At 37.8% G+C, this 26,421-nt stretch overlaps 1 protein-coding gene across 2 annotated transcripts in view; it reads left to right on the top strand.

The window, feature by feature from the left end:
• The window catches only part of arid3a (AT-rich interaction domain 3A), a 56,668-nt gene that overhangs the window by 6,109 nt on the left and 24,138 nt on the right, over window positions 1-26,421 (top strand). For both annotated transcript variants that reach the window (XM_015393915.1, XM_015393914.1), the window contains exons 2-3: window positions 14,719-15,420; window positions 15,505-15,787. In XM_015393915.1, the coding sequence (XP_015249401.1) occupies window positions 15,095-15,420; window positions 15,505-15,787 (609 nt within the window). In that variant the 5' untranslated portion in view covers window positions 14,719-15,094. The remainder of the gene's footprint in view (window positions 1-14,718; window positions 15,421-15,504; window positions 15,788-26,421) is intronic.

Raw genomic sequence — 26,421 nt, 5'->3', positions numbered from 1 at the left:
ACGGCTGAGTGAGCTGCAGTCAGTGGCAGTTTGCCACTAAACAGGTTAGTGGCTGTCAATTAATGACAGACAAACATGCAGGGACAAGACAGGCGGGTCTGTTTGTTTTCTTACGATCAAACTGTGGAATAATCCCTTACTGAGCCGTAGTGGCTGTTTTCTTTTAGGTTGTCACTGTTTAAATTGCCCTCCAAAGCCTACGGGTGTGGTAGGATTAGAACATTTCAATACGAACCCACCTGCAAATATCAGCTTGCTTTGTGTGGACCTGAATGTCTGCGTTTACTCTTTTATTACGCCAAGCTTTCCTGCTATTAGAGAAAGTTGAAGCCAAGCGGTTTGGCTGCCTTTCAGTTGCTCTTGTGCCAAAACCCACTTCTTTTTTTGGAGGTTCTGTGTGACACGCATTGCTGGATCTCTGCCATTCATCCAAAAATAAATGCAAGGAAGATGTCTGTCTTTTTTTTTCTTCTTTCTATTTCTGGGGGGGAGTCCCGTCTTGGCTGACGGATGCAGGTTTTTAGGATACCCTGCAGATTCGGAACCCGACTGCCACGATGTGGGTTTTCCATATGCAGTCAGCGGCTGCCTCTGGGGTTCAACGACAGTCTGCCCGGATACAAGCACACAGCTGCAACCTGCTGACACGTCCATCAAAACATGGAGCATTTATATTTTAAATATGTGTGCAGGCCTATGCCAGCCTTCCCCGGTAATCAAAACTAATTCAATCACATCCATTTCCCCTGGGAGCAGATAATCATTTTATTACGGTGGCAGAGTGCCTGCACATAAAACTTTAACCCACATTTGGCCCAGCAGGGGAAAGATTTATCCTGGATGTCTCCATGTTTGACACGTAACGCTCTTTCATTTGTAATTTCCAGTTATTCGTCTTCTTTGTAACGGCAATAAAAACAACCAAAACATGATTGTGGAACATCACAATGCTGGGACGTGACTGCAAAGCCGTATGAAGGAGCTAGTTAATCCAGTTTTTATGGTATTTAAAGAAATGTTCAAACCCCCTACTCCACCTTTTCCGTTGAAGATGAATCATCTTCATAGCATCAGTCTGGAGCCTCTGCAGCAATGCATAGAACCCCACATGCTGCAACACGAGTGTCCTTTGTCCAGAATTGTAGTTTTTCATTACATATAGGCTTTTAGTGCGGAAAATCACCTTTGGTTCTTGAATCACACGAAGCTCTGACGATGCAGCATGAAACATCTCAGCCAAAGAGCTTGTAAAGTATGAAGGAACAAACCTTAATCCTTTCGTAATATTATTGTGAGCTATTTATAAGAAGTTTCCCGTTGAAGCCAAAAGCACAAGCTGAACCAGAAACAAAACAAAAAGAAGAATAGAACTGGGATTGATTACATCTGTTCAAAATAAACATGATCCAGTCTAGAGCTGAAACGTGAATCGGATTAATCGATTATTGAAATAATCGTAAACGATTTTAGTAATCAATTAATCGTTAACTAGAGTGTAGAGACTATAAAACTTTAGCTGACAAAGCAATCAGCTTAGAGCAGTAACAATATCAAAATTGTAAAAAAAAAAAAAAAAAATAGAAAAGTTTCGCATTTCCGTCTGTCATTATGCTCTATCCAGACCTTCTCATGTGGAAAAGTTTTAGTTTTACTTGGTCTGATTTTGTAAATAATCTTCTTTTAAGAAATCTTTGGCTATCTGATTATTAATTGATTAATTAATTAAATAATCGATGGGTTAATCAAACAGCAAAATAGTTGTTAGTTGCAGCCCCAATCCAGTATAATCAGACTCCGATGGTTTGTTTTGTTTTTGTTTTTGCTCTCCTATTACTGTGGAATTTTTACTGAGAAAGATTATTACTGCGAAAGATGAGCTTAGCTATAATAATAAAGTAAACATCTATCCACGCCAAGGCATTAGGTAGAACCAGTCTAACAAACATGAGGCAGGCTAAAACAAAAAGCATAAATCCCTTAAACTGTTTCAATACGGACTGATCTAAATATAATCAGAAACGGGGGTTGAATCATCCCACCAATATGACACCTCTGGTCATAATCGGATGATTCATCCACGGATTGGTAACCGCTATGATCTGTTAGGGGTAAGCAGGATTGGGTGGGGATGAGTTGCAAAGTGAGAGAGAGGCTACGGAAGCAACAGGAGTTCATGGATTCTGAAGATCATGTGAATAGACTCATCACATGATCTGCAGAATCTGTCTGATCTGAGAAATATGTTGCTCAGCACCTTCTGATCAGATAGTAACACTGAGAACGGTGCCCAGCAGCTTTGCTTTTATTCAAAGCACTGCATGGATGTGAACAGCCTGCTCTGGAATCCCAACATGAGCTCAGCTTGTCGTGCATGTCCTGAAGTTCCCTAATCCTGTTATTAGGGAACCCCAGGACATGCAGGACAAGCTGAGCTCATGTCAGTAAACATGGCCCCTGATTTTGGCCTATCAGCATATATCATTTAGAAGGACAAAGTAATCCGTAATGAGAGGTGTATGGGTGTCTTTTTACTGGGGAACAAAAGCTTACAACGTCTAAACCCATTGGCATCTATCACTCTGTAGGCCCACTAAGACATTTCCACGGCAGTAAGACTGAATGGAGCATGGGCAAACACGGTACGGTCCAAAAACTACAGTTATGGTGATGGTCTGGAAATACAAATGTAGCTCAATCATGCTTGAATTATGCAGCAAAGCACACCACTAAGTACTGATCTTAGTGGCTCCAAATAAACAAACAATCACATTTTTTGAAGTGGCTTAGTCAAAATCAGGTCTTAATTCCGTTTGAGGTTCTGTCGTATCTGCTTAAACGGATCATTCATGTCGCAAAACCTCTAATTTCACTAAATTAAAATGGTTCTGTACAGACGAGTGGGTCATAAAAAAAAAACCCCACAGAGATGTAAATGACTCATTGCCCGTTATTACAGACACCTGAGAGCAGTTAATGCTGCCAAGTTCAGCACAGCTATGTTTTTAATTTAGGGGTAATTGCTTTATCACATATTACAATCTTGGTGTCCTAATACGTTTAATTAACATTTGAAGACGGTTTCTATTGACTCACGTTGTCTCACCCTGATATTGGATCTGTCTTTATCTCAAACACGTTTGACAGGAAAAAAACAGAAGTGCTTAAGGTGTTTTTGTTTTTTTTTATCCTTTTACTCAAAGTGAAAAGGGGACAATATTTCATAGTCAGCTGTGAAGTTTTAACTGCTCAAACTGAGCTGAGCTTGACTTCAGATCCGGTTGGTTTGTCCTGGCGACTGCATTGGTCTCCCTTAGAGCTGCCATCACACAAGACATATCTTTGCTCCCACTGCACCTATATCTCCATACCGCAGCTGTAGGTGCATTTGTAACATGGCAAGGTCAAAATCCACCAGTGAGCTGGCAAACATAATAGTCTATGTTTCAGCTGACTCAGAAGATATTTTCTCTTCTAATGAAGCTGAGGCCTTTTCCTGTGGGTGGAAGAAGTACTCCTGTATAGACAGGACAAAGTTGAAGAGCATCATAGATTCTGTTTTTGGTTAGTTTCCTGTTTACTCAAGCTGTTGGTTTCAGTTTTTCTCTGTCAAAGATGACATGTAATGCCTTTATCCCCAAACCTTTAATTATGGACAGTTCAGGGCTTAGTGCTGCTTAGACTTGCTGGTTTGAATGTAATTTTAACCTCTTACTCAGAGTGAAGCTCTCTAAATGGGATTACAGGTTCCAGCTATTTTTTCCAAGCGAAATAAAAAAATGAAGACCCTTAAATTTGCTGCTCTGTATATTTACTGTTGCAGATTTGGAGCACATTGGCTCATTAATGTGGTCAGCAGCAGGAGAACAAATGAGGTTTGGTCGCCCTAGTTCAGGCAGTATGAGCTGGCTGCTTGATATATAGCTGCTAAGATGTGAATCGCTGGATTATTTTTGTTTTATGCCCCCTTAATTTACAGCATGGCTGGGGCTAATCAGATTTGGTTTGCTGTATTGCCTCGCCTGGCTGGAAGAGGTCAGTGGAAAGTGCGTGACCAGCCTGTGCGACACTTCCTCAATGATCTTGTTGTTGGTGCACTGGGGCTCAATGGAGCCTGTGTTACTACCTTACTTGGTAATACTGCAAGGAATGTGAGAGAGGGATGCATAATCAAGACCAGCACTGCTGAGAGACCTTTGCTGTTATGCTCTTTGGCCTTTTTTTTTAAATTAAATATATGAAGGAATAGATGATAAAGGTTTTCTTTTGCTCCTAATCGTTAATGCCCACAGGTTTAAACCTCCAAATTAAACTCTCCACAATGAAAAAAAAAAGTATTTATAGTTAGTAAAGGGCGATGATTATGGCTACTTTCTTTGTCTATGTTTAGATTGAGGTTTTTGAAAAGTTGCAAAAGGGAAAAAACCCCATCAGAGCTGCAACAAATGAAAATTGTGCTTTTTTGTGTAACATATAATCAAAGAAAGCTCAATCCAGTTTTTAAGATTTTACAAATTTCTTTAAAGCAGCACTGCATAACCTTCAGGAGGCCAATTTCTGAGTTTAGCCCCTCTGGAAGCAAATTGCAATATTGCTCTGTTGCAAAAATCTGACAGCAGACCACTTTGGAGCACCAAAAATATTTCTGCTCAGGTAAGATTTGTATCTGTTTTGGAGAGCTCAGACTGCCGTAAAGCAGCCTTCTGGGTCACATGACTCATTCAGAGAAAGATCTGACCCTCTCAAGTTAAATAGGCCAGTTTTTAGAAGGGCATTGATATGCACCAACTGCTGTGTATCGCCATAAAAATCATGGAATATAACCTGTTAAATTGTTGCTTTAAAAAAGTACCATGACCTACATTTATAATGCCTTATACCAAAATCAGAGTGTCTGTGTGCTTCTGATAAACCTTTAGGATAGTTTTACTTCCCATTAAGTAAAAAATACACGGATAATTAAATAAAAAATAGAATAAGGAAAAGGAAAATTATAACAAAATATAAATTTTGAATTTCATCTTCACACTTTTGATGGTGAATAAACTTCTTTTTTTTTACTTTCACCAAAAACTACATAAACAAAATGTATTTCAATTAAATTATGAAATATAATATAGATTATATATGGACAGCATTTAGCTGCTCCTCCTCCCCAACCTGTTTCTGTATACTCCCAGTCAACTGGCAGAATAAAGCCACAGATGTGTTTTTACCCCCATATGGAAATTTAAAGAGTGCTATTACTCACACCTGTTAAGGTATATCAAAGTGTATGGCTAAAACTGTAACCATAATATTTAATTTCCTAGTTTTAGAGAGAAATTTATTAATACCTTTTTTGTTATGAATAAAAGCCACCAGATAAAGGTATTTTACTTCAATTTCTATGTTTTATAGTGAGATCGGGACCTTATAACCCAACCTGGCCATGCTGGTTGTTCATCATGAGCTATTATTTTGTAAAGAAAAGGGTACTGTGTTGTCTTAAAAAAGTAATTGGTAGGTTTTTCACAAGATTTGAAGGGATAAATATGAAAAAAATCCAGGCACACACGCATTTTGTTGGTAGAACTAAAACTAAAACGATCTGTGAGCAATGCAGCCTGCAAACTCAGCTCCAACAGTTCTGTCAGGAGGAAAAAAATCCAGCAAAAATATCAGGAACATGTTCAGAGACATTCATAATTTTGACCTAAATGGTGCATTTCAAAGGGTAATCCTAGCAAATAAATACTAATAGAAGGTATAAAAACTTCTATATCTGATCAAATATGATATTCAAAGATATTCTGTCCCTCAGTATTTTTAACAATTTAATGCAATTCTAGTTATTCTATTTGACAAAAAATCAGGACAAACTTGGTTTTATTTCATGTCTGAATATGCGACAAAAAGAGACTCCTTTTATTAAACAGTGCATAAAACTATCTGGTCTCAGCTGTATGTCCTATTTCTATGCAGAACCTGTTTTACTTAATTGATAGAAACTGATTTAATTCCGTGGAAGTTTTGTAGTGTTACCAATAATGAAAGGATTTTGAAATGCACAAGTCAGTCATTTGGACAACTTTAAAAGACAATGAATGGCAGAAGAAGAACCGCCCACAGAATTTCACAATGAAGCATCCTAAATCCAGGGGGAAAAAAAAAACATTACTATGATTTACATTTGGTGAACAGCCAAGGCGCCAGCGAAGCCCTGAGTGCCACACACAGAGCTGAGGAGTGGACTACCACTTTAAGAATCTGACTCTGTGATTTTCAGTCAAGCAGAACAGACGTTTCATTTTAATACCCAGTTTCAGGTCTCACCCAGACCTCACCCTGCCTCTCAGACCGCATGGCTGGATCAGGCAATCAGATGGCTTGTTCTCTCCATACATAAAAGGAAATAAAGTTGTTTCTTTTTCTGCAGCAGTTGGAATGCAAGATACATAGCTGCAATGAAAACAATATAACTACAGCAATGAATGTTCTCTTTCCCATCTTCAATTCTTTATTACTCATGTAACAAGCATGTGGAAATATCAGTGTCAAGAAAACAGGCTGCATTCAAAGCACCGAGGATTCTGACGTCTGTATGTTCATAAAGCATGCGGCCGTTTTTATACATATATATATATATACCTATATGTGAGAGCATGTGTGTCTCTTTATCTCATTGGAATTAGACCCTTAGCTCTCGTTCTTATCACTCTGCCCTATTTGCTCAGACCTTGCAATCTTCCACTTCTCAAATGTGGGTTCAGAAAATAAAAGAGGATTAACCTATTAGCTCTTGTCGTTTATACTTTATCCTTGATTCAGCCAACTGTTTCAGTTTCTGTGCCAGTTCTATCTCCGTCTCCACCTGCCCAGGCCAGCTGACAGCCTTGCATGGACCCAGGACTCGATAATCTAAGACGGGCCCCTACAAAGGACATTCTGTAACTAGTAGAAAATTAACTAATATTTACATTTCAATACAAGAATGAAACTGTATTCCATCTCTTTTCTACTAAATAACATAAATATTAGGTGTAGGTCTTTCTTCACATTTAAACCTTTTTATATTTATTTTTATATATATATATATATTACTATTTTGCCCATAAATTAATCGTTGGTTCCCCTCCACCATTGATCAGAGCCAACTGACCTAATTGTCCTTCTCTGTTGGTGGCAATGACCTGCCCTAACAGGGATTCCCACTGCCACCTCCAACAGTTGGTCTCCCTTTAGCCAATTAGGGCTTAACTATGCTTTAAAGGTCTTAATGCACTGTTGTATTTGAGGTATTGCTCTTTTTTGTTTCCTAACAACAAGATCTGACAACTTCTTAAACTGATTGGGATTCAGGGCAAACTGGAAGACGATCTTAGTTCTTTTAATTAAGTAGATGTCTTCAACACCACTGTGTACCAGTAGGCTGTTAGAGGTCAAATGAGAAAGCGTGAGCTTGCTTTAGTCAAATTTGTGTAGCAGATTTAATGTAATCTCATTGCATGTATCTGTTGGTTAACCTTGTCTTTGTGTATCCAGCTTATAAAAGGAGAGGATTTCCTTCCTTCAAACATTTCTGTTCCACTAATCATGTGCTTTAATGCTTGTAAAGATTCAGATAAAGGGAAAATAAAATATCGATGAGAAATTGGGACGATAGAATTACCAAAGACAACTTTCATTTATTATCTGACTTTAGTCTATGATGGACAAGACACCAGGTCGTCAGAAAGTCCTGCTTTCAAATATTTTTCTGGACTAAATAAAGCTGTAAAAAAAAAACATGTCTGTGGTCATCCAGTGCTTCGAGGAAGGTAATCAAAAACATGGTTTCAAAAACCTTTGGCTATCTAGTGCTAGCTTATTATCAGTTTTTTATTATTAATCTACATCAACAGAACGCGCAGCGTCCTGCTATCTCAACCTTAAATCACTACTTTTCCATCATCATTAGAGGCTGAAGTCCAGGAATCTGTTCTGTCTATTCTGCCAGTTTGATCTATTCTTCCTTAAAACAATATGTGTTTATGGATGTGTTGTGGCTGTCTAGATGAAACTTCCACTTAAGGTTTTCCTTTATGTGTTTCCTGTGTTCCTCAATCAGACGGTCTCTGTGTTGAAACTTGAGGAGTACCAGCTTTTACTCTAATTGAAATAACTGCAATGAAAACCAAGCCACTTTAAACCACTTTGAAAACACAGACAGTCTCAATTGAAATATTAGCTCATAATTGATTTTGGGAAAGAATTCCTCATTGTAAAATGTAGTAGAAACTTATATTTCAAGGCTTATGTGTCTATTATCTGTTTATCAATGAAGTTTTCAGACAGTTGGATGGGGTCTCACTGCCTTTGGTGCCTTTACCCATTATACAGAATTATTTAGTGTCTGAAATGCCAAAGCGAATAGAAAATGGTGGAAACATCTTGATGGCAAAAGGAAAAAAGTGAGAAAAATGAGCTTTACTCACACCTATTATCAGCATTATAGATATTCAGCTAAACTTGTTGAAAATGCATGTTTTTTTTTACACCCAACAGCAAAATTATAATATAAAACTATAATAAAACAATTATAAACAACATATTCATTAAATAATATATTGGAGGCTTAATCATATCAGATACAAATAATGACCAAATAACCAGTTGATATTTATGAGTCTTTAAATCCCTGCAAATGTAATATTCTCTCTATTAAGCATATCAGAATTATATAATAGATCGTAGGGATAATAATTTAAAATGTACAAGCCGGAGCTGCAGGTTAAACATTTTATTTCTGCTTTAAATTAACACAAATTTTGACCTTTTTGTTCATATACTGTGATACTGGGGTATTTTTATTGCAGGTTATGATGGTTTGGTAAAGCATATATTTTAATCTGCTGATAATTTAGCAACATTTTCTTTTTTTATTTTATTGTTTGTGTTTTATCAATGTTATAGCCTTAGTATTTAAGTGGCAGGGAAAATGTGCACATGAAAGACTGAGACCAAAAGTTCAATTCGTTGTGGGGTTTTTTTTGTCAAAAAAAAAAAAAAAGGTTAAGTTTGCATTTGGAGGCAGACTTGACCAGTTTAGTCTGGATGGAGGACTTTAACAGACTGAGTCTTCTCTGCAGATCGCCTTTACAAAAGTGGAAACAAAACCATGAAGGAAGTTGTCTTCTATCTTCACATCCTCTCTATTTTCTCAGATTAAAGAAGTAATTTAACTGCGTTTTATAATTATAAAAAAGGGACACAGAGTAGTATTAAGTGTTTTCTGTAAGTACTACGTAAAATATTCTGAGGGTGTTTTTTGTGTGTGTTTTTGTTCAAATTTGAAGTTTAAGTAATGTACTCATTACTTATCATCTGCTTTTTAGTTGTGTTCTTGACAAGATAGGCTTATTAAAAGCCTTATCGTTTTAGCCAAAACCTGGCTAGATATGTGCAAGAGTTAGATATACCACTGAAAACTTTCCACCATTTAGCTGCCAAATAAATCATGTGTCAAAAGTTGATATGCTCTGTTATCCAATAGTAACACCCCCAAATCCTCTTGCTAATCATTACCTGGTTTATGGCCAAAGAATAAACAAGTGGACCTCTGTTTAAAACATGGAGTTGAATGAATCTTGGAAAAAGAAAAAAAAAATGGCAATGCATTTAAGGCAACAGAAAATGTTGCAGAGCGTTGTGTGCATATTTAAAAACATGCATTCTGGTTGGCAGGGCCGGTTTTTCACAAGCAACTGGAATGTTCATCTAGTTTATATGAAGGAAACCCACATTAGGCTTCTCACGCTACCACTTTGCCAGAGGAAAGGGGAAGAAGCCAATTATGTTTAAGTAAAAATGCAGAGTCTGTGCATTAAGCCGTCTTTACTAAGTAAATCTGTCTCATGACGAATCATTTGATGGTGTGTCAGTCTGTCAGATCCTTACTTATTGTTCTGTTTGAGATAAATAAGATTTGAATCCTTCTCCAAGTCTAAATGATCGACTGCATCAACCTTCCGGTCAGTCTCGTAAAAAGAGTATTTAAGCAGCATCTGAACATGAATTCAGGAAGCTTGCAGAACGTGTGTGGTGGCGCAATGGAATTTGCACCATCTTGCATGTAGGAAATCATGATGCTTGTGATGAGCAGTGGCATGAAACAAAGAGACCACTTCTGCTTCCCCCTGCACCGGAGAAGGCTCAACACAACAGCTTTATTGTAATCACTTCTGTCTTTGAATTCACATACATGAAACATGGAGGGGGAGAGGGTTTAAGAGGCAGCACTGCAATTGGCACAAAAAAGGATTGCATGACAGATCGCCTGAGAGTGACTAATTCAAGAGATGAGCAATGTATATACAGATGGTTCTGAGCATCGTTCTACTCCTTTTCCTCGCTATGCAAAGCCGATCAGATAGTTAGCATTAATTATTGGTGTCTTCATTTAGGCCAACATCTCACTTGATTTTGTAGCTAAAGTGCCCACACAGTTGTTCTAGTCGCACTAGATCCAGTCAGGTGACACGCTTTAATCCCTCTTACACTGGTGTTATTCTTCGTCTTGACAACTGCTGATCTTCGATGCGACTCCGCCGCCCGTGAAAGAATCCAGTAAATCAAAATTGAGCATCTGTCGACTGGCTCCCGGCATTTTCTTTGTCAGTTGTCACTTCCCTCACTCTCTGGTGAAACATACAGGTTTCACAGCTCTTCTTTCCTTGCGCAACATTCCTCTAACATATATGACTATAGTATTGGGCCGCCTGAGGGGTTTCTCCTTTAAGCAGCTATTGTTTGTTGCTCAACTGGGTCAGACAGACGTCTATAATATGACCACATAAGTTAATGCAATGTCTCTGAGGTCTTTGTTGGCTAAAGGAGCCATCTTCAGTATCTGCTTTTGAGGAGTAGAGCCGAATGAGGGGGAAGCTTCAGGTACGTCAGGACTGTTTCTAAATGATTGCGAAGAATCCCAGCAGTTTGATTTAGCCGGCGCTATGTTGGGAGTCACTTACATTTTGTGACGTTTGCAGCATTTTCTGTGCTAAGTTGCCTAACTTCTGTTAAAATATGATCACTTTTTACTATAAAGGAAGAAGAATTCAGTATTGATGCGTGCTAGTGTGGTTTGTCACTTGTGATAGGCTCAATTCCTTATAAAACACAAGATCAGTGATACTGTGTAAACATATACATGAGTTGATCTGTCAGTTGGTTCAGGCTAGTGTGATGTTACACTATCATTTATTTTCCATTTTCATCAAACAGGTGAGTGTTTAGTGAGAGCAGCAGGATGTTTGAGGTGTTGACTCGTGTTTCATTATGTATTCACGCCTGTGTAAACACAAGATATGAAAAATAGTTGATTTTCCTGCGAATGGATGCATAGAGCCTCTGAAATAGGAGATAGGAGACCTTGGATTTGAAGCTGTTTATCCATCTCTGGTGTTCTTTAAAATGCCTACCTGTAATTACATCGCCACGGCTGTTAAAATGTAGTGAAATTTTCCGAGTATCTCCAGGAAACTGCATACTAGGGGAATAAAGCCCCTCCCCTCTAGAGACAAAATAATACCCTCATTGTAATGATGGGGTTTATTGTGTGCAAAGAGTGCTGTGTTGGTCAGTTTTTTAGGTAAGCTCAGCATGGTTTAATGTGGTGGCACTTTGAAGACTGGTATTACCTTGACGCTCTGCTGACTCTTAGTGTGTTTTATTCAAGGCCTGTCATGAATGTGGTCAGCTGTAAGAAATGCTTGCATCAGCTCTCAAAAAAAGGGGGGAAAAACTGTTTTAACTTAAACTTTCCATTAAAGTCACAAAAGTTTTTATTAGAAAAAGAGTGCACAGTTAGAATGTAAAGGTAGGAGATAAATGCTTAGATTAATTTTATAAATAGCACATTAAAAAGCGTAGAACAATCTTTTAGGGTTATGTGTCCAACAGCTTTGCACAAGAATTGTGTCCAATTTATTATTCTGACTTACGTTAGTTTGTATTTAGAAGCAGGCTTGTCCAGTTTAGTCTGGATGGAGGGCTTTTACAGAGAGAGTCTTTCCCTCATTTCTATGGAGGGAAAAACATATTTTAAAATGCCTTTTAAAATGTGGAAACAAAACCCTAGAGGAAGCTGTCTTCTATCTTCATATCCTCTCTGTATTTCCTCAGGTTAAAGACATTTAACAAAATGATATTGTAAAGTCATGGCAAATGGCCAACAAGTAGTTTGATATCTGTGTCTTGATAAGTAGTTTGATATCTCCAAAATAACAAGCCTTTTTGGAGGGGTTCTTTAATGCAAATGTAATGAAATGTAATGATATTCACTAATAAATTACCGGTATGTCTGCCTTATAAAAAAAACTTCTGCAAGATGAATTTAGGGTATTTTGATTTTAACAAAAACCCTTGTATACATGTGCAAGAATAAGATATGTCAAAGGAAACCTCTTTCAGACTAAAAGTTAAACCCACATTCCATTCTTAGGGTTTTTTTAGCCAACTCTAACCCGTTTTATCTGCTCCTGCTAGAGATAATCATCCCAAAGCATAATGCTGCAACTACCATGTTCCCCTTTGGGGGTGGCCTTCTTAAGGTGTTAGTTTACACCACACATAACTTTTAGTATCAAGGCAAACAAAAAAGTTTTATTGTAGTCATCTAATCAGAGAACTGTGTTCTCTACATGTACTACGGTACTTAATATTTTATTTCGACAATACAGGACTCTTGCCTTTCCTCCATAAATGCTGCTTTTAAGAAAGAAGATCTAAGAGTTTTCCCTGGCATCTTGTTTTCCCAAAAAGTGTTTAATTTCTGCTGCTCTTCTAGAGTCACGATGAGACGTGTCCATCCTCTTGGCTTAGATGGTGACTGGGGCTGCAACTAACAATTATTTAGCAAATCGGTTAATCCGTTGATTATTTTTTCGATTAATATACTGTAAAATATTTTGCACTAAATAAATTATTTTTTTTATAATTGCATTTTTAAAAGAGAAAAAAAAAACATTTGCATTATCTTATTTCAAGTGCATATTATTTGAATATCTTATTTTACGAGTGAAAATACTAATTCCATTGGGAAACTAACCAACTCAAATGAAGGGTAGATAAACTTAATTTGAGACACTTTTACTTATTTCATGATAATTTTTTGCAGTGTAATCTGATAGCCAAAGGTTCCTTAAAGAAGATTTTTTACGAAACTAAACCAGGTGAAACTAAAACCTTCCACTAGAGTAGTTCTGGATAGGGCATATTGGCGGACACATTTTATTCATCTTAAAAGCAAAATGTTTATATCATTTTTTTACAATCTCTGCATAATGACTACTCTAGGTGGGTTGCTCTGTCAGCCTACAGACATGTTTTCTCTACACTACAGTTTAAGATTAATTGATTTCTAAATTAGTTTACGGTTATTAAAATAATCAATTAATCCTGATTAATCCGATTAATTGTTTCAGCCATAAATGTGACCATGTCTTGGTGCCAAACTCTTTCCTTTTTCAAATGATAAAAATCAAACAGATTTTTTTTTTTATCCAGTGGAAGCTCAGAGACCTTTAGAGGCAGCATGGCTGAACAGGTTAGGTGGCGCCACACAGTCACCATCAGCTCCAGTCATGACTGGTACTCCTGCACATCCAGCAGCTGCGCTCAAATCTAATTTCCCCGTCTGCTGTTGACTTTTGAGTGCAGCCCTTATCTATAGCCAAAAGATCTAGCCGCAGCCTAGTTGTACTGTAAGCTCTTAGCAATAGGGATTTTTTTTTTTTATTCCTAGAAAATCTGTAACTCTTTGCTTATAGCCGAGACTGTTTTGCATACTTGGACCTTTTCTGAAGCAGGTATGTTGGTGAACTACATCTTCCTACACATGTTGCAGAAAAACTCCCCACGGTGTGTCACTCACATGTGAAAAAAAATCAGGGGGGGAAATACACGGGTTAAACGTGAGTGTGCTTCACCTGTAGCCCTTTCAGGAAACATGAGAATATATTTATCCAGACAGAGGGGCTGTTTTGTATCTGCAAGCAGAAGCTTATCTTAAATTCAATCCAGGCAGGTGAGAAAAATGACAGTTCTTCCTGTGATTTCACTTCCCCTTGTTCTTTTTGAAACATTGTGTCCTCTGTGAGCCTCTCACCCTCTCTGTCTGCTCTGAGTAATCCTGTGCACGCAGCATGGCAGATGTTATCTCTGGGACTCTGCGTATGTGTCACCGGGAAATTAAACTTTTTTTTTTTTCTGTGAAATTAAGCCTGTTCTCCTCCGTCGCAATGTCGTAAGATCGTAGTTCATTAAGAAACCCTACTCTCTTGGTTGCTACAGGTCATATAAACATTTAAAAATGATTAATCAAACAGGTTGGAAATGTACTGGACTTTTTTTTGGCAGTGTCACCTATTAACTCTATGTCTCTATAATGGTTTATAAAATGTGTTGGTTTCGAAACAGGGAGCAAGTATGAAGAAACGCTGCCAAAAGAAGAGTGTGGTTTTAGATTTCTTTGTTAGATAAGAGTCAAATCCCCCGTAAAATCATAGTAACTGTTCACCTTCAAGCTGTGGGATAGAGGCAGGGGTTTTATTTCTGAAATGAAAATCTCGTTTTCAGAGCAGTTACCAGTTTTGGCAGTGCTTTGGGAGAAAGGTCTTTCCCCTAAGCTCAGGTTAGTGATGTAAACAGAAAGTAGTGGTGGAGCAGTTTTAACATTATGCCCTTCTTTTTGTCCCTTAGGTATCTGTAGTTTGTCTGCGGATCTTTGTACCCCTACCTTCAGTGCCACTGCTTGTGCCTCGACAGCTCAGCTCTGCCTCCGGCTTTGGTTTCCGCCAGTACTCCCAGAAGAAACTCTGAGACAAGCAAGAGGCCCCTGAGACCTCTGTATGTCTCATAGCTCCTACAGACCTATTTCTTGTTTTACCTCCCTCTGTTTCCCCTTCAGCAGCCACATTTTAACATAACTGAACACCGTAGAGCTGTTCTGCCACATCACACTTCAGAATTGCTCTTCGGTTCGGGATAAGAGTTTGACGCTTGACTGGAAGTTAACTTGGTGCTCCTCAGACGGGGGGGAGGAAGGCCGCTGAACACAGTGCTGCTTTCCCCGGAGATGAAGCTGCAGGCCGTGATGGAGAACCTGCACAGGCAGCAGAGGGCCAAGCTTCTGATGGAGCAGCAGCTACAGCAGCAGGCCATCTCTCAGCACGCTCAGGGCCGCACAGGAGACGATCCGATGGAGAGCCCCGCCCCCGAGGGTGAGCAGGCCCAGATAGCGGCGCTGGCAGCCATGAGAGCTGCGGCGGCCGGGCTGCAAAGAGTGTCAGACAGCCCCATGTCGAAGCGCAGCAGCGGCGGAGAGGAGGAGCGTGAAGATGACAACGATGAAGGGGAGGAGCATTACAAGGACATGATGGGCTCAGATGAGGAGGAACAGATGTAAGTAGCTGAATGTATTTTGTTTTTTTTTAATGAAGTGTAAGTTTTTTAAAACCTTTTTTAATTTCCAAAACGCATGTTCAGAAAAAGAAAATGGAACGAGGGGGACTTTGAAAGCGACATGGAAGAAGACTATGATGATGACCTGGCAGAGGAAGGCTTGCCGACAGGCCACGACGCTCTGGCTCCAGGAAAGGGCATCCTCCTGCTGCCCCACCGTCAGCTCCACCCCCACTCCCAGCTGCTGAAGGTCCGTCCCAGTGTCGAACAGGAGCCCCGCGTTGCCATCATGCCTCCCCACGCTCCACACAGCCACCTGGGTGGACAGGACCATGGAGAATGGACCTATGAGGAGCAGTTCAGACAGGTGGGACCTCTCATTTAAGAGATAAAACCTGACAAAGTCTGTGACTTTACTTAGCTCTTTGGTATTTCTTGTATGATAGTTTCCTATATTTCAAGTTTAATAGTCTGTATTCTTACATCTAAGATACAGAATAAGATTAATCCAGCACTAACTTTAAAAATATTTTTGAAAACATGCATAATATTTAATTTTACTCTACTTACTCTATCAAGGAGGTTATGTTTTAAGTTGAGTTTGTGTTTGTTTATCCGTTTGTGTACAGGATCACTTTAAAAATTATGAACAGATTTTTATGTTATTTAACTAAAGATGCACCTCAGTCTAAGGAACAATCCATCAAATATTGGTAATGATCCAGATAATAATCTGGATGTATTAATCTTTTAAAGGATTCTTTAATATTATTTGACAGAAAAAAAGCAGTTTTCCCAAATCCAAAGAGTTGCAGCAGGGACTATTGACAGCTTCAGCATCGGATTAAAGAAAGTCCAGAAATATTGAAGACAAAAACACAGGAGAGATTACCCATTTCTCCGTGGAAGTCTTGATTTGCTGATCAAATAAGAAAGCAGAGTGAATGAAGTAGGTGAGAGCAGAGCAGACACCAGAGGCTGCAGAAATGAGCTGTGCCTTATTTATAAACTTTTGAAAGGATTTTACCAAAGGAAGGTGTGCCTCATGCCAAGCAACATTACATTATAATTTGGTAATGATCCAGATCATGTGAGAGTTTAAGCTATCCATTTAAATCACAATATGGGGCAAAATTTGCTTCTCGGTGGAGGTCTGCTCTCGGAGTGCTTTTCTATCTCTTTTTGTTTTACTCTTCTTTTTTTGGTTGTAGTTACTTTAACAACCTTTAAATTTTACAACAAAGGCTATAAAACAGATTAGGTGTTTTCTTGTTCTTTTGTGACCTCCTGAGTGAGTCATCGGAATAATTTGATTGGCTAGCCAGCTTAAGGCATGTCCTGCTCACGTTTTCCCCAGTTTTAGATTAAGGCTCTATGTGGTTCAGTGAACCGAAAAAAATAATCACTTATATTAATTTCCATAACTTTGTTTCTTATCTGAAAAATCTGAATTTCTTTAAAAGAGGCATAATGTGCTGCTTTTTGAGATATTTTGGCCTACTTCATGTCATCAGACGGGTTCTAGACAACTAACCTTTGGTTTTTACAGATGTGGGAGAAATTAGCTAATGAAATTTAAATCAGTTTTTGTGGTTTGTGTTTGAGCCTACAAGTGGGTTGGATGCATAGTTTTTTTTTCCAGCATTCTAATCATTACACATAATTTAAGATCAACCAATTACTGTTTAATTTCTTGTCTGCTGTTAAAACGTTACAGAACATTCAAGTGACATATAAAAAGAGAGATGTTTCCTGAATTTTTAATTCATTTGAGTCATACTTGAGCTGTCATGATCAAATATAGATAAAAATAATGACAAAAAAAAAACTCCAAAAAAGTGAATTAATGGAATCCTAATGAACTGAAGTTTCCCGTTTGAAGAACAAACAAAGGATTATTCTATTCTACTTCCATTAGCAGAGCTAGCGTGTTTCCTGTGGAGATTCTTATCTGCCACTGGACCCCACCTCTCCTTGAAGCAGAGTCGTCTGGTGGGAAGAATCTGGAGTTTCTGTTATCTGCTGTCTGACTTGTTGTTCTTGAGACAGACCGTTGCCTCTGAGAGACCTATCAATGTTTTTTTAAGTTGAGATAAAGCTCTCTGGAATACCTTTTTATAATAATAATGATAAATTAACACCTCCATGTTTTCATTTTTTCTACATATTACTCAAACTGAAAAGTCAACCCGTAGAAACCAGTATTGTCCCGGTGTAGAATGGTGGAAAATGGCAGTGAAATGCAGCGTTGTCTGTGTACGTGCAATTACTCCTGCATGCATCTTGTTTTAGTGTGGTGTAAAGCTATGTGACGCCTTTTATTTTGAAAAGCAATAGAATATAAAGGGGGTGTCCGGTCCCTCACGGTAGCTCTGTGTGATACATACCTGTTAATAAAAAAACAACGTGACATGGTGTCAGGAGTGGAATACGACGCATGAATGAAGAAAGATGAAGAAGAGGGCTAAGAGGAGAAATCGTGCATCAAGCGGATTAAAAGAAAGTTTTGCAAGTAGCTCTGGTGACGAAACGAGAGACAAGCAGGCAGAAATGGGGCAACCCCCGCCATACAACCTCCTGTTCAGTCATTGTGGAGAACCATGGCTTCTGTCATTTCCAATGGTCAGCTGTTAGAGCCACATCTGTCCTTCATCCTCCTCATGTTAAACCTGCATGAGACACATGGTGAAATCTGAACAGGGTAGGAGCCAGGCAGCTAAAAACCGCATTTTACCACCTGACCCTCTCACAGGAACCATTCTTTAAATTTCCTGGTCTAATAAAAGCCCTTTTTTCCCCTCCCCACCAGAACTACTTACTCCCAGGTTAGATTTAGCTGTAACTCACTATGTATTCCCTAAAATAAGCCCATGAAATGGTTTGGTATTCCCTAAAATATGAACTTTTATTAACCTTTTTTTTATAGATTGAACTGTATTTGGTCAAAGCAATTAATAGGAAATCAAACTTTTTTTTTTTTAAAGTAGAAAATTAGTTTTAACAGGGGTTAATACAAGTAAAAGTTTTTTTGTTCTTGAAATGGGTTAGAGTGGGAGGATCAGGCGTAGTTGAGAGCAGAGTGGGGGGTGGGTCGGTCAGGGAGCATTTTAACAGCTTTACCGTGCAGGAGTTTACTGTAAACATGCCAGTGGGTTGGATATTATGAGGGAGGCCTGAGTGAAATAAGACAGCCTGTTTACATGGCAAGACTTAAGGCTGTCAGCAGCTCCGTTCAGATGGAAGACTGCTGTCAGTTAATAGAGACTGACAGAAAACTTCAATCTAACAGCAGTTTAAATCAGGATATAAAAAAAAAAATCCCCACTGTTATAAAGATGATTTTTATTGGAATGTTATCTTTTTCTTCTCTTAAAAACCGGATAAAGATTTATCAGAAGACTGACCTTTGCAGCCTCAAGCAATCACTAAAGTTGCAGATGGACTTTTTAGTGTCCTTGATTCAGTTTATAAAAATGTCTTTCCTGTAAGCATGCCTCCTCCTCTGCGCCAGAGCCTGTTTTTCATCTCCTATATATACATGCTCATGTTTGGCACGTAGTGAGCCACCATTTTATGAAGCTTATTATTACATAATGGGAGGCGCATTGAATTGCAAACACTATCATGGTCTGTTGCAATATTTCCAACCATAAAAATGATCATTGTGAGAAATGGGCTGGTCCTTGTATCACATTTCTTAACTTTTGGTGCATTTTCAGCACTGAGACAGTCTGCAAGTCTGCAGTGAATTATTTTAGCCACATTGCATGCAGCCTATACAGGCTTTTTTATCAAGCCTAACTATAGATTCTGTAATTTAAGGCCCTTTTTTTTAAATTACAGACCTTGTGGAATATAACTCCCCTAAAACCTATACTCCGCTTCTCTAAATAGCCCACCCCTCCCTATGTGAAGGTTTCTGTGAGCGCCCTGACAGGGTATTCTCAGATTTCATGTGGCAGGTATGACATACAGGGCAATTTTGTCATCAAGCTTCATTCAGTAGTGGATTAGATTTGTCTTCGGAACATTTGGCACCTAAGCGTGTTTTCATCTTTCTCAATCTGTAGATCATTAAAGATTAACTTTTAAATATTTTTTATCTCATCATTGATGCAGAGACGACCGATAAGAAAAGAAAACAAAAAAACTGTATATTAGAAATGCACATTTCTCACATTCACACGGCTATTTTTGCTTTGTATGATTATAGCAATGAGCTGTAATTGCAGTTATAGTCTGTTATAACAACCACTGAGTGCCTCCTGATAATTCAAACCCCACACATCAAAGTAGCTGATTTTCTCTTTTTTTTGTCTGGATTGTATATTTATTTTGCTTCCTTTTTTTCTTCTAAACCTAACAAGTGGTTTCTTCGTTGCTTTTTTTGGATGGATATAATTGTTAAATATATACTCCATCTTTTCACTTTTTTTATTCTATGAGGCCACAAAGCCTCGTGCGTTTATGAAATATTAAAGCGATGTCGCTGCGATACCATACTGCGTGCAATCGCAAGATGGGCAACAACGCTGAAATATCTGCAAAACAGTAAAACAAATTATGTTGCAGTTATCATCTAAAAGAGCCCTGCATTGATGCAGCCAAAGTGCTGAGCTGGAAGGTTTACTTTTATAGCGACTTCATTAATAATGAGAAGAAGCGAGCGCGCTTTAATGTTGTGCTTCACCTCTTTCAGACTCCATTCAGTCTGCTACTCCTGCTTTTATAAGGGGGGAAATATACTTTCCCCTTTATGCCACAGAGAACAGGTAATGCTCTGTATTGTATCGGATAATCCTGCATCTTCACAAGTGTTTTAGTTCAAACACATCCAGCTTACAGTGCTTTGGAAAAGTAATCCTTTTTCACATTTGTTTGTGTTGAAGTCACAAACCTCTATGTCTTTTCCTGGGATTTTATGCTTTGCTCTCAGCATGATATTGCCACCATCATGTATCGCTGTAGTTGCAGTCTGTTCAGGGTCGTGTACAAGGTTAGTTTTTTGCCACACATAAAGATGAAAAAGTTCTGTTTTGGGCTCCTTTGTACCTACTTGTTTGTTATGTCTTCTACTAGGCTGTTTCAACCTGGAAATAATTCTTCTTATGTTATCAGCCAACAAGTTCTTCCCAGTCCTCTATAAAAGTCAGACTATTTTAATCCACAATCCCCCACATTTGTTTTTGCTATATTTGCATATTTATTTATTTTTTGTTTCATTTTTTGATGATAAATTAAACAGGGCTTCATGAGGTATTGTTTTTTAAAGAAACCCCAAGTAAGTCTTAGTCAAGCAGCAATATTCCGACGTTTAACCCCACCCCCCAACCTGTCTGGTGTGGACAAATACAGAATCCTTGTTTTCTTACTGCACTATACCCTAAAAAAGTAAATCAAGCACTGGCTTTCCTTCCTTTTTCTACGCAATGATGCACCATATAACTTAAAAACAAGCATCTAGCATCTCCAGGCTTTTTCTAAGAAGGGCTTGTGTCTGTAGAACATGACGGTGAGGCCGCACAGGGCGGATTTCCATCCATCTGCTTCTGCGATACAGTTTCAGGTGAAGTTTCTGGATGCAAAGCCAGACTTTTTGTGATGCAATGGTTTTTCAAGACATTTGAATCCATTTGGTTATTCAGTGTCACCTGAGAGCATCAAGTACTGGTTTTTGGTCTTAGCCTTCACACACTTGAGATTTTTTGTGGAAAAAAAAATATATATATATTTGTAGCAATATTTTGAATCTTTATGATTTCTCTGTTCTGTTTTTTTGTTTGTTTGTTTTTTTTGTCTTTTACACAGTTTAAATCTACAACTTATTTCTAATTAAGAATATATAAATGTTTTTTTTCAATATGCTCCACTTAAACCAAATTCTAACCCTTTTATTCACATATTTTAGCAGCTGTAGATTTACCAAAAGCAGTTTATATTTTCTTTAAATATATTTATCAGTATTTCACCAACTTTAGGAGCCATCTGCTTGTTTAAATTGTTAGCATTTGTAGACACCTTAGAGCCAATTATACTCATCCAAGAAGACTTAACAAAAATAATTTCTCTTGCATTTGATGGATGAATGCTTAGATTGAAAAAAAAAAGTTAGAAAGGAACACTTTTATTAAATAAAGAAAATCAGACATTTATTGTGTATTTCAATAATTACTGCAGTACCCAGTAAGTTGTTACATGTCTGTATATACGGTATGTATTATGTGTTTTGGGGTGCCATTTTATGACATTAAGCATCGTTTTTATTCATAAAGTTATCTGAGAAGTCATATTTTGTTTTACAGTTCCTGAAACTAAAACACATCATTATTTGCTGTCTCTTTGCTTTCTTTTCAAACTCAAATGTTCACATGAACGGAGGCTTTAAGATTGCCCTAACTGACATTCGGGTCAGTTTCTCAGTCTGGGCTTGATGATCGGATTTCATTATCTCTCCAGCGCCTGAAGGTGCAAGTCAACAAAAACCCACTTGCATTGTTGGAAGCAGGGCTGTTTTTTTCTGCAAAGGAATTCATGTTGGCTGCACAAACCTTATCTGTTGAAGTGTTTTGGCCATATTTAAATCTTTTATTTTATAGACATTGTGGATTTTCTGATCTAAATATATTGGTTTTGTATCAAAAAATCTTTTTTCCATAGTAATAATATTTAAATGTGTTGATAGTTTAATTTCTTGTATGTTCTAATGCTAAAGTGTTGACATTTACATGTGTGTAAGTAGTTCTCTGATCAAATAATTTGGAGGGCTGTGGGTGGGGAGGAAGGGTTAAGACGGTACAGTTTATTTTGGGCAGATGGGTGGAGGCTGCAGGAATGTGACTGATGGAGGGTGATAATGTGGCTGCTAGGAACCTCAGATCCTCAGCAGAAACTTTGCATGCCTCTATCAGCCCTGAGCACTCTTCCAAACTGTAAACTGCCAGTTGCAGTCTTATGTTAATGCTGGGACAAGTTAAAGGGTGCTTACAAAATGTAGATAAAGTTTGTGGATGTTGCACACTAACAACGGTGTCTTGGGATGAATACAATCCAAAATATATTTGATTCTGTTATTACATAAAGAAATCTAAGTTCTGCTTGAAGTTCTTTTCTATGTTTTCACCATCCATGGGGAGCTGCAGGGGAAGAAACTTTCAGCCAAACCAAACAAATTGGAGGTTGTCGTTATGCCTCCAGGCTGTGCGCTGCACAGACTTATTGGCAAATCCCAACCTGCATTCCTGTTGGATCATCCCGCCACCTTCCTCCACTCTCCACTCACTACTGAAATGTCAGACTAAATTAAGCCAAGTGGTGCAGCCTGCTCAATGTCCGATTACACTGTGGCTTTAAGGGAATTAATCAAAAGTATTCAAGGCCCTTCGCCAGCACTGCGATATCTGGCCGGGGCAGGGAGCTGAGAGAATTAAATAAGCAGCAGGGCTTAATGCAGATATCAAATTATGCCAGTGCTGTTTGATTCATTTGTAAATGAAACTGATTTGCGTGTCTGGTTGCGTTATTTCAGTGATACGAGTGTGATACCACTTAGCTGTTCTTGGTATCTAAACTCTATATAGATATCTGACTCTAAGAGAAGTAAAGCAATTTCAGTACAAACTAGATTAGCAGCAAGAAAAAAAACAACAAAATAAACTTAGTACCATTAATAAACCCAGAAAGGCTTTTAAGAAAATGTGATAGTTTTCCAAAAACAACTTTCTTAGTTTTCTGAAAATTATAAGATTTGAACCTTTTTATCTGGATTTAGCCTAACAAACAAATCATAGAGTGAAAGTCTTAAAGAAACTCATATTTTAAGGCCTTTAATCTTTTTTTAAACTAGATACAGCAAGGAGAAAAAGAGCACTAAATTTTTTCCTCAGTTAATAAATATGTATCTAGTTTATGTCAATCTGACATTTAAAGAGTTGAAGTAAACCAAACATACAAAGGAGAACATAAGAGAATAAGTTAACACTTAGGATAAATTCTAAGCTTTGCATGCGCAATAAGAACAGAACATGTGAAGAAAAATAGGTCTAAAAAACATAAAACTTTTAGAAAAACAGTAAAAATCTGAAAGTAAATAAAAAGCATCCCCACTTCTTAGTGAAATGTGTTATTATTTGGTATTTTTCCTTATTATGGAACTATAAAACAATCTCACAATATCAGTTTCTCAGCAAAGTGGCTTGTCATGTTGAATAAAAGCCATGAGTTATCTCAAAAACCTTACTGTTGCAAAATATATTGATGAGATTAAGAGGCGTATTTCTAAACTTCTGCATTTTCCAGTCAGAACCACAAAAGTGCAAGCTCATTATTTTACCATGAACCAGCCAAGACAGGGTCCCCCCTCCAGATTTCTGATACAAGAGTCTACAAGGAATTACCTGAAACAAATTTTCTGTGTAAAAACAAAGTGATGCCCTTGGCTGTGCCAGTACAGGAGGCCCACATTAACATTGAGATTTGGAGATGGGAACATTATGTGATGGGACAGTTCGCATTTCGCAGCGATACACTTCATTCAACTATAAAAAGTAAGGGCATTAAAATGTACAATATACTCTTTATAAAAATCAGAAGATAAATTCATAGATGAGGAGGGTTTTCTAGCAGCACAATGATTCAAACACATCCAGAAAAACTTTGAGAGGTTTTTGAAACGTAGAATAAAATAGCTAGATGACCAATCAGCTAAATTCAGTCCCAAAAGAACTAAAAATCCGAAATCATAGAAGAGACAATCAGAACATTTTAATATGTAAAGACGGTTTGGGTGGAGGACCAAAGTAACAACAATGCAGGTCCTAATGAAGCTGTGGTTAGCAAGGAAATTTCGGTCTTAATTATTCCTTCTGCATTTCCCTATAAAACTGGTTCACCTTGATTTCAGTGCGTGTGTGAATTATTTAGGTTGTTACAAACATTTGTTACGAGTTTTATGGCGGTTTCATGCCATCAAAACAAAAAAGTTTCCATGGAAAACTTTAACGTATTCAATACTTATTTTCCCTCTGGGTAAAATATACTGAAGAAGCAAAGCACGTCTTTTTTTTTTTTTTTTTATCACATTTCAGTAGCAAGACGATTCAAAGTGCTGTGCATTTAAAAAGAAATACATCAGTAAAACCCCACAAAGAAAAGTACGCAGTAGTGACAATAAGGTAATTAAATCATTAATAAACACGAATTATTGAATTATTGATAGCACAGTCAAAAGCCACTCCAAACAAATAGGCTTTTAATCTTGACTTCAAGCAATTTAGGGTTTCAGTGCTTTTACCTTTTTTGGGAGATTTTTCGAAATTAGTGAAATGTAAAAACTTAAAGTTGCTTCTCCATGTTTGGTTCTGGTTTTGGGGTGCAGAAAAGACTTGAACCAGAAGCCCTGAGAGGTCTGGGTGGTTCATATGAAGGACAAGTCTGTAATGTATTTTGATGCTACGCCGTACAGTGATTTATAGATTAACAAGAGGCATTTTAAAGTCTATTCTTACAGATATGGAGAGCCAGTGCAAGAACTTTAGAATTGGGATGATGTTCTCCATTTTCTTAGTTTTAGTGAGGATGCAGGCAGCAGAATTCTGGATCAGTAGCAGCTTATTGATCAACTTTTTAGGTTGACCTGTGAACTAAAGATACATTCCTACACGTGTGTTTAAAGATCCTGCTGAGACAAACCATTTACACTAAGTTAACATTTTTTGAATTTTGTTAAATGAACACTTGCCTGGTTTTTAATACACAAAACAAGCGATGATCATTCTTTGATTAAAACCTTTTTATTACATTAGTATTTCTTCTGTTTAACCAGATCTTTTAGGCATATTATTATAGCCTCTTTTTACTCCTTTACCAGCATTCATTTCTTAGATACTTGATAAATCAGACCCATCGGCTAGTTTTCTAGACTTGTTCAGTGCTCCTACACATCCATGACCAAATACCTTGCCCCCTCCCTTTTATAAACAATATCTTCTTCAGGCCAGAAGCTAACCAGAGGCCACACAGAGCCTTTGAAGTCTACCATGTCTCTGTCTGCTTTAAACACCAGCAGCTGGACAGATGGAGCCCAGATGGACAGTAAAGTAGGGATGTCTTTAAAAATTCATGGCACTCACCATGATCAGTTGAAATGGAGGGAGGGGGTTGGCATTAAACATTAAATTGCTCTGACCAACACACACACACATAATGAGCAGGGGGAGGGGGCTGTTAGGGACTACAGGAAGTGTAACAGGAATAAGAGCCAATTGGGAGCGACACTTACTGGGATTGCCCATCAGGTTTCCGCTGATACAGCTGTCTGATAAGTGCATGTTGAGTTTATAATCCACTGTAGGGGAACCTTTTGATCCACGTTTATGAGTTGTTGTTTTGTTTCCTTTAGGTTAGTTGTTTCCTCTTGCCTTTAGGAAGCAGTTCTAGTTTTATATCATTAATATTACCTTAAACCATTCATTTCAAAGAAGCTGTGAATATTGTGAGAGGAGGCAAAACTGGAAACATGTCTGTCATACTTTCCTATGGCTACAAGGTGACACAGCATTGCCCCTTCCCCACGTTGAATTCCTGTCAAATGCATCAATTAGGTTTGTTTTTCAGTTATCTAAGAACATCGTTTCCAATAAAGTAGACATATTTTATCAAAAATGAAGACTTTTTTTAATTTCATTTCATAATACATTATTTTTAGTTTTGTTCTTTTCTATTTAATTTGAGTTTAATGCTAAAAAAAAAAGTAGTTCGCAACTTATTGAACAATTTAGATGTTTCTTTGTCTGCTGGTTGGTGAAGCACATAAAATGCTGAACTTTATTTTCATTTTTTCTTTTTACCTTATTGGTTATATTAGGGAAAAATGTTACTGGGAAAGTTTTACTATTCTTTAAGTGCAACTCACAATTAAGGTTATTTGTTTTTAAATGGAACTTAGTTTAATATTAAAAAATGACCCACTTAAAGGACTACATGAGTAACAGCAATCCCATTTCT

The sequence above is a fragment of the Cyprinodon variegatus genome, unplaced genomic scaffold (assembly GCF_000732505.1).
Source record: "Cyprinodon variegatus isolate N-32 unplaced genomic scaffold, C_variegatus-1.0 Scaffold662, whole genome shotgun sequence".
Lineage (NCBI taxonomy): Eukaryota > Metazoa > Chordata > Actinopteri > Cyprinodontiformes > Cyprinodontidae > Cyprinodon > Cyprinodon variegatus.
This window is presented reverse-complemented; position numbering and strand designations above follow the sequence as displayed.